The sequence below is a fragment of the Peromyscus maniculatus genome, chromosome 4 (assembly GCF_049852395.1).
Source record: "Peromyscus maniculatus bairdii isolate BWxNUB_F1_BW_parent chromosome 4, HU_Pman_BW_mat_3.1, whole genome shotgun sequence".
Classification (NCBI taxonomy): Eukaryota; Metazoa; Chordata; class Mammalia; order Rodentia; family Cricetidae; genus Peromyscus; species Peromyscus maniculatus.
The window spans coordinates 8,153,413-8,167,692 of record NC_134855.1 but is presented as its reverse complement, the minus strand read 5'-3'; the positions used below and the strand labels follow the sequence as shown (position 1 = coordinate 8,167,692).

The window sequence follows — 14,280 nt, the reverse complement described above, 5'->3', positions numbered from 1 at the left end:
TTTTTATTTTATCTGCATTGGTGTTTTGCCTAGATGTGTGTCTGTGTGAGGGTATCAGAATCCCTGGAGCTGGAGTTACAGACAGGTGTATGGAGTTACAGACAGCTGCCATGTGGGTGATGGGAATTGAACCCGGGTCCTCTGGAAGAGCAGCCAGTGCTCTTAACCGCTGAACCATCTCTCCAGCTCCTGGAAACCCTGCTTTTAAAATCACTACCAAACTAACTTACCGAGCCAAGGTGGAGAAGTGGGAGTGGGAAGGTGGGGGCCTAGGAAAAGCAGGTGGAGCACAGAACCCGTTACTCCCTGAGCACATTCACTAGCTGGAGAAAACCAGAGTATTTGTAGTCAGTAGCTCCCGTGGTAAATGGACAGAAACCAAGGTGTGTACAGAGTGGAGAGAGTCCAGAGGGACCTGCTCCAGATCCGTGCAGTGTGGCCTATGCAGGTGGCCTGTATGCCAAGAAGAGCACAGCTCTTGTAGTTTAGGAAACCCTTACTCTGCCTCAAGTCATCCCTACAGACACTGTTTCCCAAAGGCAAATCAGTCACAAGGAAGCCAGGGGCACTGAACAAGAACAGAGTAAATATCAGAAGTACTACGTTTACAGAAACTTCCAGACTGCTAGACAGCAGCTGTGTTTTACATGTTTCAAAATGTAAAAGAGAGCTGGACAGTGGTGGTGCATGCCTTTAATCCCAGCACCCGGGAGGCAGAGGCAGGCGGATCTCTGTGAGTTTGAGGCCAGCCTGGTCCACAGAGTGAGTTCCAGGAAAGGCGCAAAGCTACACAGAGAAACCCTGCCTCTAAAAAAAACAAAAAACAAAAACAAAAGAAACAAACAAATGTAAAAGGGAAACTTGAAAATTCCAGTAAAGAATGGGAAGTTCTAAGCAGTGTCGTAGCTCCTTTATAGAGGACCCACTAGCTCCTATGAAATGTACCACTTGACATCTAAGGGCACTGTGGATATATTCACCAGCAGACCAGACCATTGGGAAAAGGACAGTGTGCAGGGCCTGAAAGCTTTGCAGCCGCTCTGCCTCCGCAACACCAAAGCAGCTGCAGGCAATCTGAAGAGACGGCTTCCCAGTTAGAAGCACTGACTGCTTTGCAGAGGACCTGGCTTTGGTTCCCAGCACTAAAACAGTAAGTGGAGTTTAGCCTCTGAGCTTGGCTGACCCTTGAACTAGAAGTTAGGGTACACTTGTGACTAAATCATGGAGATCAAAAACATGAAAAGTGCTAGAGCCATGGTGGCACACGCCTTTAATCCCAGCACTCAGGAGGCAGGGGCAGGCAGATCTCTGTCAGTTTGAGACCAGCCTGGGCTACAGAGCCTGTTCCAGGACAGCCAGGGCTACCCAGAGATACTGTCTCAAAAAACAAAAAACAAAATAAAACAAAACAAAACAAAAAAAGAAAAAAGAAAAACAAAGAGGAAAGGATGGAGGGTACTGAAAGCAGTGACCCTCTAAGAGAAACCCTGCTCCGTGAGTGCACTTCAGTGCCACAGAAGGAAGAGCCTGGGTTGGCAGTATTCAGAAGGACAGACATTTTCAAATCCTGTAAACAAAAGTAACCCAGAGAGTAAAATATCCAGCCGACAGCCAGCTAAGCACATCAGAGATGAAGCCAGGACCCAGGTGAACACAGAGCAAGCACAAGGTGAAAAGCTGCCAGAGGAAGGGACCGCTGTCTGCAGAGTGATAGATGGACGACAGTGTGAAGCCTGCCAGAAGAGGGAGTCTGGTACCTGCAAATTCCCAACCCAGCAGAAAAGCCTTGTCATGAAGGAAGTGAGCCAAGAGTTTGGGAGGTGGGCAGAAATGCTGAGAGATTTCACGTCTAGCAGACCTGAAGGGAACACAAGGGATATTTGTAAGAAGAAAAAATGGACCTTGACAAAAGTATGGCTTTAATCTTAAGGTAAAACAAGGTGTGAAATGGGGTGATTGTAGCCTGTATAACCTGTGGAGTGACTGTATTCAGAAAGTGTAAAGACTGCCTACACAGAAGACCAAAAGGGCTGTTAGAGGCCTGCTTCCGAGTGCAAGTGAGGAGGGGCAGCAACTGCAGACTCATGCTTGGCCAGTAGGAGTTGGTGTAGCCTTGGAAAGCCATCTGGCATTAACAGAGCTGAGAGGTACAACCTCTGCTGGCCCAGCAGATCTGCTCTGTGTAACCAAGAGAAATAAGTGAAGCCCTTTGTCCAGCAAAGATAGCGATAAAATACTTATAGCCATGCATCTGTAATAGCAAAGCCAGGAAGCAACCCAGCTCTCAGAAGACACAGAATAGACAAGTTAATGCCATGCTCTTCTAGCAGAAAAAGAACAGCAAAGTATAATGTGCTGTTTCTGACGCAAGAAAGTGGATGGATGTCCCCCACATAGCTGCAGTGATGTATGGAGAGGGAAGCCTGCCCTACCGTCCTCGCCCTTACAATGCACTTATTTACAGGGGCAAGGATAGGCAGGCTCTCCTGGGGCGACTGCAGTCACTTAGGGTGGTGTGTGTGAGTTATGGGGGAGCCGTATAAAGCCCTAAGTGTGTGCCACCTAGAGCACTGAATGTACATGTTACAATCATATGTCAGAATTCAGTGAACTTTCCATAAGGAAAGTTTGAACTTAACAAAAATATAGCACATGGGGGCTGGAGAGATGGCTTGGCGGTTAAGAGCACTAGCTGTTCTTACAGAGGTCCTGAGTTCAATTCTCAGGAACAATATGGTGGCTCACAGCCTTCTATAATGGAATCTGATACCCTCTTCTGGCATGTGGGTATATATCCAGATAGAGTACTCATATAAATAAAATAAATGAAATTTTTAAAAAAGAATAGAACACACATGTGTGTACACCACACATTATATAAATGTTATTTGAAAAGAAAGAAAGAAAACGAAAAACATGCAGGACAGCCAGAGTTGTTACACAGCGAAACCCTGTCTCAAGGAAAACAAAACAAAACAAGAAAGTAGCTCAGTGACAATTAGAGAAGATGACAGTCCTGTTGTACAGCATCATCGCCACTTAATTGTACATAAAGAGAACTTTTAATGCAGTTCCTCATGTTGTGACCCCCAAACATAGAATTACTTTGTTGCTGCTTCATAACTAATTTTTCTACTGTTATGAATCATAATGGAAATACCTGATACGCCACCTCCACAGGGCCACACACAACCCACAGATTGAGAACCACCGCTCTAGAGCCTCCTAGGGTCTATGTCTTGGAACACTGCAGAGGCTTCATCATCTCTTCCCATAGACCCATGTCCAGGAAGAGGAGACTCTTTGGCACCTGCTGCTACCCTAGGAGAGTGTATGGGCAGGAAGTGTTGCTGGGCTGAGCTTTGAAAACACGTTATCCCTAAGGGAGTGAAGGTGGCGGAGAGCCTGCAGAGCTGGTTCCAGAGAGCTGGGGGCTGCAGGCAAGCACCATGGGGTCAGAAGTTTGGACATGGAAGAGAGGCCTTGCCAAAGACTGCGAGCAGCTGCTACCAGTGCTGCCTCATAAATGCTCGGCAGCGAACATGAGGGAAGACAGAAAGTACACACGTTAAACGTTGGAGAGGTTACAGTCCAGCAGTCCGGCAGCACTACTGCTTTAAAACTAACCCGCTGCCGGGCGGTGGTGGCGCACGCCTTTAATCCCAGCACTCGGGAGGCAGAGCCAGGAGGATCTCTGTGAGTTCGAGGCCAGCCTGGGCTACCAAGTGAGCTCCAGGAAAGGCGCAAAACTACGCAGAGAAACCCTGTCTCGAAAAACCAAAAAAAAAAAAAAAACTAACCCGCTGTCAAGACCACGGAGAGAGCCGAGCCTTCGTAAATTGCTGGTGGTTGTACAGTCATTGTGAAGTGTAGTTTGAGGTCTCTAAAAGGGAACAGTACTTCTGCCACATGACCCAGCAGTTTTCACTCCAGGGTTACATCCAACGGAATTGGAAAAAGGAACTCAAGCAGATGCTGATGCCAGCATTCGTTGTCGATAAAACACCCATGCGTCAGTCACTGGACAAATGAACATGGGAAATGTGGAACATACATCAGTGGAGTATTATTCAGCCATACAAAGAAATGAAGTTCTGATCCTTGCTGCACATGAATAGCATGGGCAAAGCAAAATAAGCTGGCTGCCACAGGATGATACTAGATGACTCTACTTGTAGTGAATACCTTCAGTGTGCGAATTCATCAGAGCAGGTTGAAACTGACAAGGGCTAGAGCAGTGGTTCCCAGCCTTCCTAATGCTGCTATCCCAACCATACAGTTAATTTCATTGCTACTTCATGATTGTAACTGTGCTATTGTTATGAATCGTAATGTAAATATCTGTTTTCTGGGCTGGAGAGATAGCTCAGAGGTTAGGAGCACTGGCTGCTCTTCCAAAGGTCTTGAGTTCAATTCCCAGCAACCACATGGTGACTCACAACCATCTATAATGAGATCTGGTGCCCTCTTCTGACCTGCAGGGATACATGCAGACAGAACACTGTATACATCTTTTAAAAAAAATTTTTTTTTCTATGTTTTCCTATGGTCTTAGGCACCCCCTGTGAAAGGATTGTTCAGCCCCCAGGTTGAGAACCCCTGGGCTAGAGGGAGAAAGAATAGGAAGCTGTGGTTTAACAGTTACAGAATTTCCGCGACAGATCTTGAGTTCAGTGGATACTAATGGTGATGGTTGTGCTGCTCTGGATGTAATTACTGCCACTGCCGTGGGAGCTCCAGATGTTCAAGATGCCAACATTGCTGTCTATTTTGCCATAATTTTTAAAAATTGATAGTGACATGCTAAAATCCTTTTGGGTTTAAATTTTAAATCATTGTATTTATTGTACTGAATTATGTAACAACATATGGGTTAGAAGATAAACATGTGCAGATACCCCCCTCCCAACACACACACACAAACACAAACCCCTTTTCTAAGAAAAAACAAGGCCTGAAGCACAGAAGGAGCCTGCATGGTTGCCTGGCTCTGCCTTGGCCAATGACCTTGCTCCAGCTCAGCTAGGAGATAGATAACCTGAATGCTGATGGAGACAGTCCAGTGCCAGCCAGAGGTGAGCACAGCACCCGGAAGTAGACACCCTTCCTGGTCTGAGGACCAGAGTGCACCCCTCTCCAGGACACAAGGGTGCCTCCATCACTGCTGTCCTAGTACAGGGTTCAGTATATAAGGGAAAGTGCCAGGTGAGCTACCCCAGCACTGGGAAGTGGGACAGCCTGGGCTACAGGGCAGGAAGCAAAGCATGTGCGTGTGCACATCCGAGAAAGGCACAAGTAGTCAGAGTGAGCAGCCCCGTAACCATTTATAATGCAGCCCGTCAGCTGAGGAGGGTCAGCTCTGGGGCCGGGACGAGGGCGGTAGTTAGCCATGTGCTGGAGAGTTGGTGAGAGAGTCCTGGCGGGGGGCGGATCAGCAGAGAAGCGGGTTCAGAAGCAGGCATGATTTGGAGGCAGAAGTCAGAGCTAAGGGAACTTGGCTGTGGACTTTGATCCCACTCACTTGGGTTAGGGTTAGTTGTCCACTTCTGCTCATTCTGTGGGTGGCCAGCTCAGGCTGTGTTGAGAGTATTGGGTTTTCTAGGGCAGAACATCCATCCATGATGGTTTCCTGTGTCTGATAGAGGTTAAGAACACTCCATGCATTGGACACTGAGTTGTCATGGTTCCTGTCCTTGCAGAGGCTGTCGCTGGTTATCCACTATTGCATTTTTAAAGTTTAAAGTGGGGGACGATCCAGCAGACTAAGTGTGTTACCCTAAGTCTAAACTTAGTTTTCTGTGTGGGGACAGCAGGGAGGAGAGCGCTCGATGCTGCCGAGGGCCTAGAGCTCCTGTAAACAGAAGGGAAGGGTTGGCCCGTTGTTGGACAAGCACAGGATGTGTTGAAGGTGGACCGGCCTGACCACAGGCCCAAACCAGCATGGGGGAGGAGGGTGGCGTTGAAGCTGTGCTGCGTGATGAGCCCAAGCTGTGGGGAAGCTCTGGTGCTCAGGAGGGAGTGACGGAGCCATTTCTGAGTAGGGCTTGTGTTTCAGGTTCAGTTCTTTAAAAAAATAGAGGACTTCACAGCGTTGTGTGTCCTCATTTCACGGGGGCCACGCTAGTCTTTCTGTATCGTCCTGATTTTAGTACATATGCTACCCAAGCAAGCACTCAGGTGCAGTTCTACGGCTCAGCTCCTTCCCGCCATTTTGAAGTGGGCAGTTTTTCTGTCTCACAGGAGGCACAGCAGCACCTGTGTGTCCTCGGCATATGGCCCCATCCTTCCTCTGCACTACTGCCCTTTCCTTAAAGCCTATCTTATTCTGCATTATCAGCCAAGGAGATGTCAGCTTAACTAACATGTGCAGCCCCTCAAACCGCAAGCTGGTCTCCCTAAAAGGGCCGGTTTCTAAACAGAAAGTGAATGTGTGGTGCTTGCTGCAGCCCTGAGTTAGCATAGTCCTGTGAGTCCTGGGATGGAATTCAACAGTGGTCATCATTTCAGCAATGGGGCTGTTAGGCTTCCCTCTGTAGCCCTGGCACGTAGTTGTGAATTACAAGTGCAGAAATGGATAGAAATGCCTGTAAATCACTTCATCATTGCTGATGACTTCAGCTAACACTAGGGCAATCTGAAGGCATGGTGGCTCCACCCTGTTTTCAAACTTGGCATTTGGTAGATCTGTGATGCCTGATTTTCCTGGCCCTGGGGTGGAGTCAGACTGCATGGGCAGCTGGGTAGATCAGTGTTGAGCACCCACCTACTCTGAGTGCAGTAACCCAGGAACCCCAGATCTATAGGAAGTCTCCGGAATCAGCCTCTCTAGGGCTGTTGGAGTGCTCCTTCCAGAACTGACGAGTACTCTTGCTTTTTCCGTCCCTGTCAGCTGTGCCCTCCTGCCAGGGTGGAGACTGCACTTTGACAAGGATCTCTCATCCTTTCTTGCTTCCTCTTCCCCCTCCCCCATTTGTTTTTCAGCAGTCATCTACTTCCAGTGGTGGCCTGTTTGGGTCTGGAAACGCTGCAAGAGGGGGCGGTTTCTTCAGTGGCCTTGGAGGAAAACCCAGCCAGGATGCTGCCAACAAAAACCCATTCAGCTCAGCCAGTGGGGGCTTTGGATCTACAGCCACCCCAAGTAAGTTGAGTTTTCCCAGCCCTTGGTCCTCTGATGCCAGTGTCATCCTGTGGTATTCATTCTCAACGCCTGCGAGGGTCTGTTTGAGCTCCACCCACATTGCTCTGCTTGGTTTTTATTCTTGTTTTAATGAGGTGGCCTCTGCAGTTTGAAAGGACAGCAGAGCTGCGGAGAGCCGAGTGTGATGGGCTGCTGCTGCTCCCTTCTCTCCCGAGGCCCAGCTGGCTGTCTGCTGTGCTGAGATTGCGTGAAGGCAGTGTGGGCAGACAGCAGCCGGAAGCAGCCCCACAGTGCTGCTCCCAGTGCTTCCGCTTGCCGCCTGGCTCGCGGACGCTGAAGTGTGCGGGCAGTTGGCTCCAGCCTGCATGTTTCTCATCACTTACCTCTGCCGCCTTTCCCCGGAAGCTGAACCTCCTAGCACTCTGTTCCCCTGCTAATCCTTCTGGCTGTGCGTTGGTCTGTCTGTCACAGTTGAAAGTGTAAGAGGGTATAGACTGCTGCTGCGGCTAGGATTGCAAGGTGGGTTCCTATCATCCCCGCCTTAATGCGCTCGCTCCGCTGGGTTGTACAAGATGTCAGTGAATCCTGCACTTGGATCCTCTGGCTGTTCTCATAATTTTCAGGCCTGTGGAATTAAGAACAATGTTTTCTGTCTCAGTTTTGTTCTCTGGCTGTATAGCTCAAGGACTGGTTATTCTGATGTCTCTGCTCTAGAAAGGTGGCTGGATTGCTGTCAAGGCATTTCCCTCCTCAGTCACCAGGCCACTCCAGGAGGGACTTAGAACCCAGACTGAAGGGATCTCAGAAATCATGTTTTCAAAACGTGTTTTGCAGACAGACAACAGAATCCTGATAAGCAAAACAAAAACGGGCATGCCAAGACGGGCTGAGAACCTGCTGTGACGGACGCTTTGACTGCCTGTCCGCAGCACTCACTGATGGGCTCTGTGCAGCAAATGCTGTAAAAGCATGGTCCTTTCAGATCAAATCAAGGAAACAGCAGATGTGGAGTTCAGCTCACATACATGTAACATGCCAAACACAGCACTTGGCACATAGTCACTTGACGTACTGGTTAGAAATTGGGGTGGATCCCAGATGTAGGTCATCATCTGTGAGGCCTGTGTTACCAACCAGTTTTGTTAATGGCTTAGATGTGTCCTATCCCTGTAAAAATTGGCCTCTGACACCCTAGCTTCTGCTTGTCAGCTGGCCTTCCCCAGAGGTCAGTGTGAGCTGGTGTGCACTAGCTCCTGAGAGTCAGCCTTGCACATCCCTCCCCACACCCACTTCAGTGCCTGAAGTCAGGCGGAGGGAGTGTCGGCCCCGTAGGAATGAATGAGAGAGCACTGCACTCCAGGGCTCTCCTGTCCATAGGTGCTTGTTAAACACTTGCCTGTCCTCAGTACCACACCCCACACTAGTGGTCCCAATGATTTTTTCATGGTTTAACAGTGAGGAGACCCTATGACCAGGTAAGTGCAGGCTAAGGGAGAGGCAGGAACAGTAGAGGAGCTGGGCTGTGTTACAGAGAAGGGCACTGTCCTTCTTTCTGTAGCCTCAGTGACTGTCCTTCTCTATGCTGACTCCGGCACCCGATACTTGTGAGTACTGTTGCTTTCCTGGGCGGAATCCTGCGTGCCTCTCATATAGGTCCTTTTCCGATGCCTTATCTCCATTGCTGGGGGCCATGTGTGGTGTGTGTGTATGTGTGTGTGTGTGTGTGTGTGTGTGTGTGTGTGTGTGTGTGTGTGTGTGTGTGTGTGTCCGTGTGTCCCCAGTCACCAGTCACCTGGTTTGTGGAAGGGGTCTGCACACGACCTCCTCCCACCTCCAGTCTTCTTAGCCATGGTCAGGAAATCCACCTCAAATCAAATATTTTTAAGCTGCTTTTATTTTGCCATAGTTCCTCTGCTGAACCCTTTTGCAGTTTCCTACCAACTGGAGGATAGAATCCAAGTTCACTTCATGCTTGGAGTCCAGGCTGCATGAAAACTGTGGCCGTGACCAAGAAAGACACTGTAGCCAGAAGCTGACATGTTCCCTTTTGAGAAGTCTCTCATCCAGAGACTCCACCAAAGACAGGCTGTTAACTCTGGTCATTTGAAACTCAGCACCCTGTGTGTACATTGTCACCCAGAAGGAGCTGTTACCACCTCCCCAAGTCTCATGCTGACATGGAGTTAGCTTTATCCTCTACATGCTTTTTCTCTTTAGGGACCTGAAGGATATTTGTGTTAAAATGGGGGAGTCATTCGTTTCAAGCCTGCAGAAGGCTCCCTCCATGGCTGTTCCTCTGGAAGCTACCCTGGAGTGGAGCCTGGGTGAGAGCCCTCCAAGTGCATCAGACCTTGATGTTGGATGTTGTTAGTGATTTTGCCAAGTACATAATTAAAGGGGACCTGTATGAGGCTGCAGGAAGGCAGCCCTGAGCAGGTGCCAACTTTCCCTGTCTTTTTATCCCAAAGGATTAGTCCTTGGTTAACTCCACAGAGAGTATTTTCTGACTGGCTGATCCTGTAGAAGTGAAGACTCTTCTACAATGAAACATACTCCACGCACCAGTACATTTAGTTTGCATGTTGTTGGTTGGTTGGTTGGTTTTTGGTTTTTGGAGAGAGGGTTTCTCTGTGTAGTTTTGGAGCCTGTCCTGGATCTCGCTCTGTAGACCAGGCTGGCCTGGAACTGACAGAAATCCGCCTGGCTCTGTCTCCTGAGTGCTGGGATTAAAGGTGTGTGCCACCACTGCCCGCAGTTAGCATGTTTTTAAAAGCTGAGCCGACAGCCAGTTGTGTTGGCTCATGCCTTTAATCCCAAAGACAAGTGGATCTCTGAGTTCAAGGCCAGTCAGGTCTAAGAGCAAGTCCTAGGCCAGTCAGGGCCACATCTTGAGACCCTGTCTTTAAAAAAAAATATATAGGCCAGTTAGATAGGACTGAGGGTAAAGGCCCAAGCCACCAAGGCCAACATCCTGAGTTTGATACCCAGAACCCACATGGTGGGGAGAAGGAAGTGACTAGTGTTTCTGTGCCATGGCTCATGAATGCCTACACACGTGCATACACAGAAAGTCAGTAAATTAAGCTGCCGACTACTAATGTGGAGCCATTAGGAGAGAATCAAGAAACATTATTGGCCACAGAAATGTGAGGCACAGATAGGCCAGTGCCACATTCCAGAGCAATGGGGTTGAATGGTAGGACTGCGATGTGAATGGTGTCATCCTTATCTCCTGCACCTGCTCTGTGTTGACTGTGATGAGAGGTAGCTACAGGTGAAAGAAGAACAGGGAGTCTTTGCAGTTTTTCAGAGCCTCTACAGTCAGAATTGTTGTCCTGGGTGGTGTCAGGGAACGCTGACCTAGGGTAGCTGAGGCTTTGGTTGAGGTCACAGAGCTATCCAGTACTTAGTCTAGGCCTGGCGGCAAACCTCAGTCTGTTACACTATAATGGAGGATGAAAGGATCTTTATGTAAAAATGTATATACTGATGGGTATCATGTGATGTCTCTATGTATGTATATAGCATGTGCATGTAACTGGAAGTTTCTTCGGTCCTGCCCGGCCCTGTGGTCGAGAAGAATCTCTCCCACCGCTTGGTCCCAAGTAAATATACAGAGGCTTATATTACTTACAAACTGTATGGCCTATGGCTCAGGATTAATTTATATGTTGCCAAATAGCTGTGGTGTTACCAGTCTGCTGGCATGTGGCTCCTTCGGCAGCGGGCTGACGTCTCCTCTCACTCCTTTCTTCTCCCGTCTCTTCAGTTTAAATGTCCCGCCTAACCTTATTCTGCCTCCCCATTGGCCAAACAGCTTTATTTATCAACCAATCAGAGCAACACATATTCACAGCATACAGAAAGACATCCCACAGCACTTCCCCTCTTCTGTCTAATCAGAAAGGAAGGTTTTGACTTTGACATAGCAAAATTACATAGAATAAAACAGTTATCAAGCAAGGATTACAGTTATAGTATCTAGTCTGTTTGTACTATCTGGTCTTCTACTACATCGAAGACCCCCAAAGGATGCAATATTACCTAAGTAAACAGGAAGTACATTGCAAGCAACTTCCATAATTCTAGAAATGACAGAAACATCTGGCTGCCTGGACAGTCATCCAAAGTTCCTCTGTAACATTGGGGCATCTGTCTTCAGTCTACAGGCCTAGAGTCTCTGGCATAGCTTTCAGTGAAGCAGGAAATTCTAAGAGCTTTTCCACCCATTCTGGCAAAGTTTGTCAGTTGCTTCTCCCCATGACCTTTAGTATGTCTGGCAGTTTCTTCTGCAAAGCAGGAACCTGAAGAACCATCTCATCTTGCAGAGTTCAGTGGTCACCTTCCTATGGGTCTTGCATGTCCATTTTATACAACATATTGTCAAGCAGTCGAGGCAAGGGCACTTTTTTGCCCAGTGGCTAACTTTTGCCACCAAGAAAACAAACTCCATAACAATTTTCTTCAATGCCAATCATCCTCTTTGAAGTAATTGGTGCTGCCAGGAGCAGACGTGTCTCACTGTCCAGAAAAGTCTAAGTTCTTATAACATTTTAAATGCCATATTCTGTAGGTCTTTTAAGTGTTTGAAGATTACTTACCTAATTGATATATACCTTTGTATAACTAAAAATCTTAACTAACATAACTGTAAGTTTGATAATCATGGATGACTATTGATCTGTGTTTCTTAATTATATTTTACAATTTTAAAGGAATTGCATAAACATAATACCTTAAACAAGAATAGAAATGTACATACAGTATAAAAAAATTAACGTTAAATTTGTGTCAATAAACTAAAATCCATAGCAATGTAAAACATTTCAAACAAGTTGTCGATCTTTAAAAATAGATTCAATAACCTACCCTTTTATCCTATCATATCTATATTCCCTTTTCTTTAGAAAGAGATTACATTTATAATCAACCTCCTTTAAATAAAACTAAACATTTATAAACAATATTTTGGGAAGTTGGGTATAACTTCTCATACTACTTCCTGCTGGTTGGGGGTGCTGGCAATCTTATGGGGATCCTGAGAAAATTAAGAATTATAGTTAAATCTTGACTGTAGTAGTCTGTGAAGCTGTATCAACTTTTCAGGGGGTCTTGGTTGATCAAACCGTATTAGCCTGGAAGCAATCCGTAGGTTCTCATCTTCTGTGGAAACAAAAGCAGAACCTCTTTTCCAAAGCAACATACCCTTAGGCACGAATTTTGAAATCAAGATACCTTTAAAATATACATATTGGTTTAACTTGGTAGTTCCTACAATCAGATGTCTCTCTGCAGTTAAAAACCCAAAAAACAATGTAATAATATGCAGTATCCAGATTCTTAGTGTAATTTCCATCCTTGTGTGGCTTAACTTTCATATTATTCTTACTGTCTCTTTAAAGACTGTAGTTTTTAAAACTATTTGTTTCTTTATATAACTGTCTATAATCCTTTTCCTCTCTCTTTCAAGTCTACGCACATTTTTACACACACTGTACACTATTTTATTCCATCTGAATCTGTCTTATTGTGAATCATTTTTTTTTTTTTTTTTTTTTTTTTTTTTTGGTTTTTCGAGACAGGGTTTCTCTGTGTAGCTTTGCGCCTTTCCTGGAACTCACTTGGTAGCCCAGGCTGGCCTCGAACTCACAGAGATCCGCCTGGCTCTGCCTCCCGAGTGCTGGGATTAAAGGCGTGCGCCACCACCGCCCGGCGTGAATCATTTTTTGACCATTGATTTAAACTGTAGTATGGCTAGGACCTAGCTGCTGCCTCTGCCCACCTCAGCTTCCCAACATGGCAGAGGTACATTTACCACCAGCTCTGGGATCCATGCTCACCATCGAGTCTGGGAAGCTGTGGGCCTATGCCTCCATCCAGCAGCGTGTAGCCCAGAAACTTTTTTTTTTTTTTTTTTTTTTTGTCTGTAATAGCAAAAGTTAAATCCACCATGCTTCCTTGACTTGGAGACACCTTTGTGCACCATGGCAGGAATCCGCCATGCTGTAGGTCATGCCCACAGGCCGCACACCCATCATGCTGTAGCTCAAGTCCGCAGGCCGCAGCACTGCTTTATCGCATGGCTTGCCTGAGAGATGCAACTAGGAATCTGTTTTTAGCTCCATTTTTAGAATCTTTTTTAAAACTTTCCCAGCTTTTGGGTAGAAATTCTTGCTACCACATTGGTCACCGTGTACATGTGTACATCTATGTGTATGTGTCTACACATATGTTAACATTCAAGGAAAAATGTCTTCTTAAACATTTACCATTCCTTAATGGTGAAAACATTTAAAAAAATCCTTCTAGCTTTAAAAAAAAGAAACTGTGCATACCATTACCCATAGTCCCCTGCTTTTCAGTAGAACCCCAGAACAGCTACCTCCTATGTGTTTCTTTGTTTCATCTATTTTGTGTGTGTGTGTGTGTGTGTGTGTGTGTGTGTGCGCGCGCGCGCACGTGCAGCAGCCTGGGAGTGCAGGCTAGAGGACAGTTTTCAAGAGTTGATTCTTCTACCATGTGGGTCCCAAGGATCAACTTCAGGTTGTAAGGCATGGCAGCAGGTACCTTTACCGCCAGGCCATCAAGCCGGCTCTTACCATTGACCTTTCCCATGTCCCTGCTTCCGCAGCCTCTGGTAGCCACCATCCTGCTCTCTCTCACCTACTATGGGCCCACCTGTTAGGATCCCACACCTGCGACCCTGGGGTGCTTGGCTCTCAGCTAAGTTTGTTACACTTAACTGGGTCTCCATGTTCATCCATGTTGATGCAAACAACTGGATTTTATCCTTTTTGTGGCTAAATAGATTGTACACTGTTTCCTTCATCAGTTCCTCAGTTGATGGGCACTTGGGTTGTTTTCATTTCTTAGCTATTGTGAACAGAGCTGCAATGAAGCCTGTCTGTGAGACAGGCTTCATTTGACAAAGATTCTTAAAGAGAGAACAGGATGAAGGTTTCGGGGTGTCCCCTAACATTGTCTCATTAAAGTCTTTGTATTTCACTTTTCCTGTAGTCACATTTCACTTCGAGGAGAGCCCTAATCTTGTCCTTGAAATTGCTGTTTGAAGTTTTATGTTGCTGGTACTCCTTGGGTCAGGAGATTAAAGCTGGAGTAGGCTCCTGAAATAACAAGTAAAG

At 46.7% G+C, this 14,280-nt stretch overlaps 1 protein-coding gene and 1 non-coding gene across 9 annotated transcripts in view; one reads left to right on the top strand and one right to left on the bottom strand.

Moving 5' to 3' along the window:
* The window catches only part of Nup214 (nucleoporin 214), an 84,983-nt gene that overhangs the window by 60,628 nt on the left and 10,075 nt on the right, over window positions 1-14,280 (top strand). For 5 of the 8 annotated variants that reach the window (XM_042274920.2, XM_076568950.1, XM_042274924.2 and 2 more), the window contains exon 31: window positions 6,982-7,138. In XM_042274920.2, coding sequence (XP_042130854.2) covers window positions 6,982-7,138 — 157 coding nt within the window. The remainder of the gene's footprint in view (window positions 1-6,981; window positions 7,139-14,280) is intronic. The other 3 variants (XM_076568951.1, XM_076568949.1, XM_042274921.2) reach the window with 1 other exon arrangement.
* Window positions 6,068-6,173, bottom strand: LOC121829203 (U6 spliceosomal RNA). The gene has a single exon (XR_006071987.2). It is a non-coding gene; the product is annotated as a U6 spliceosomal RNA (small nuclear RNA).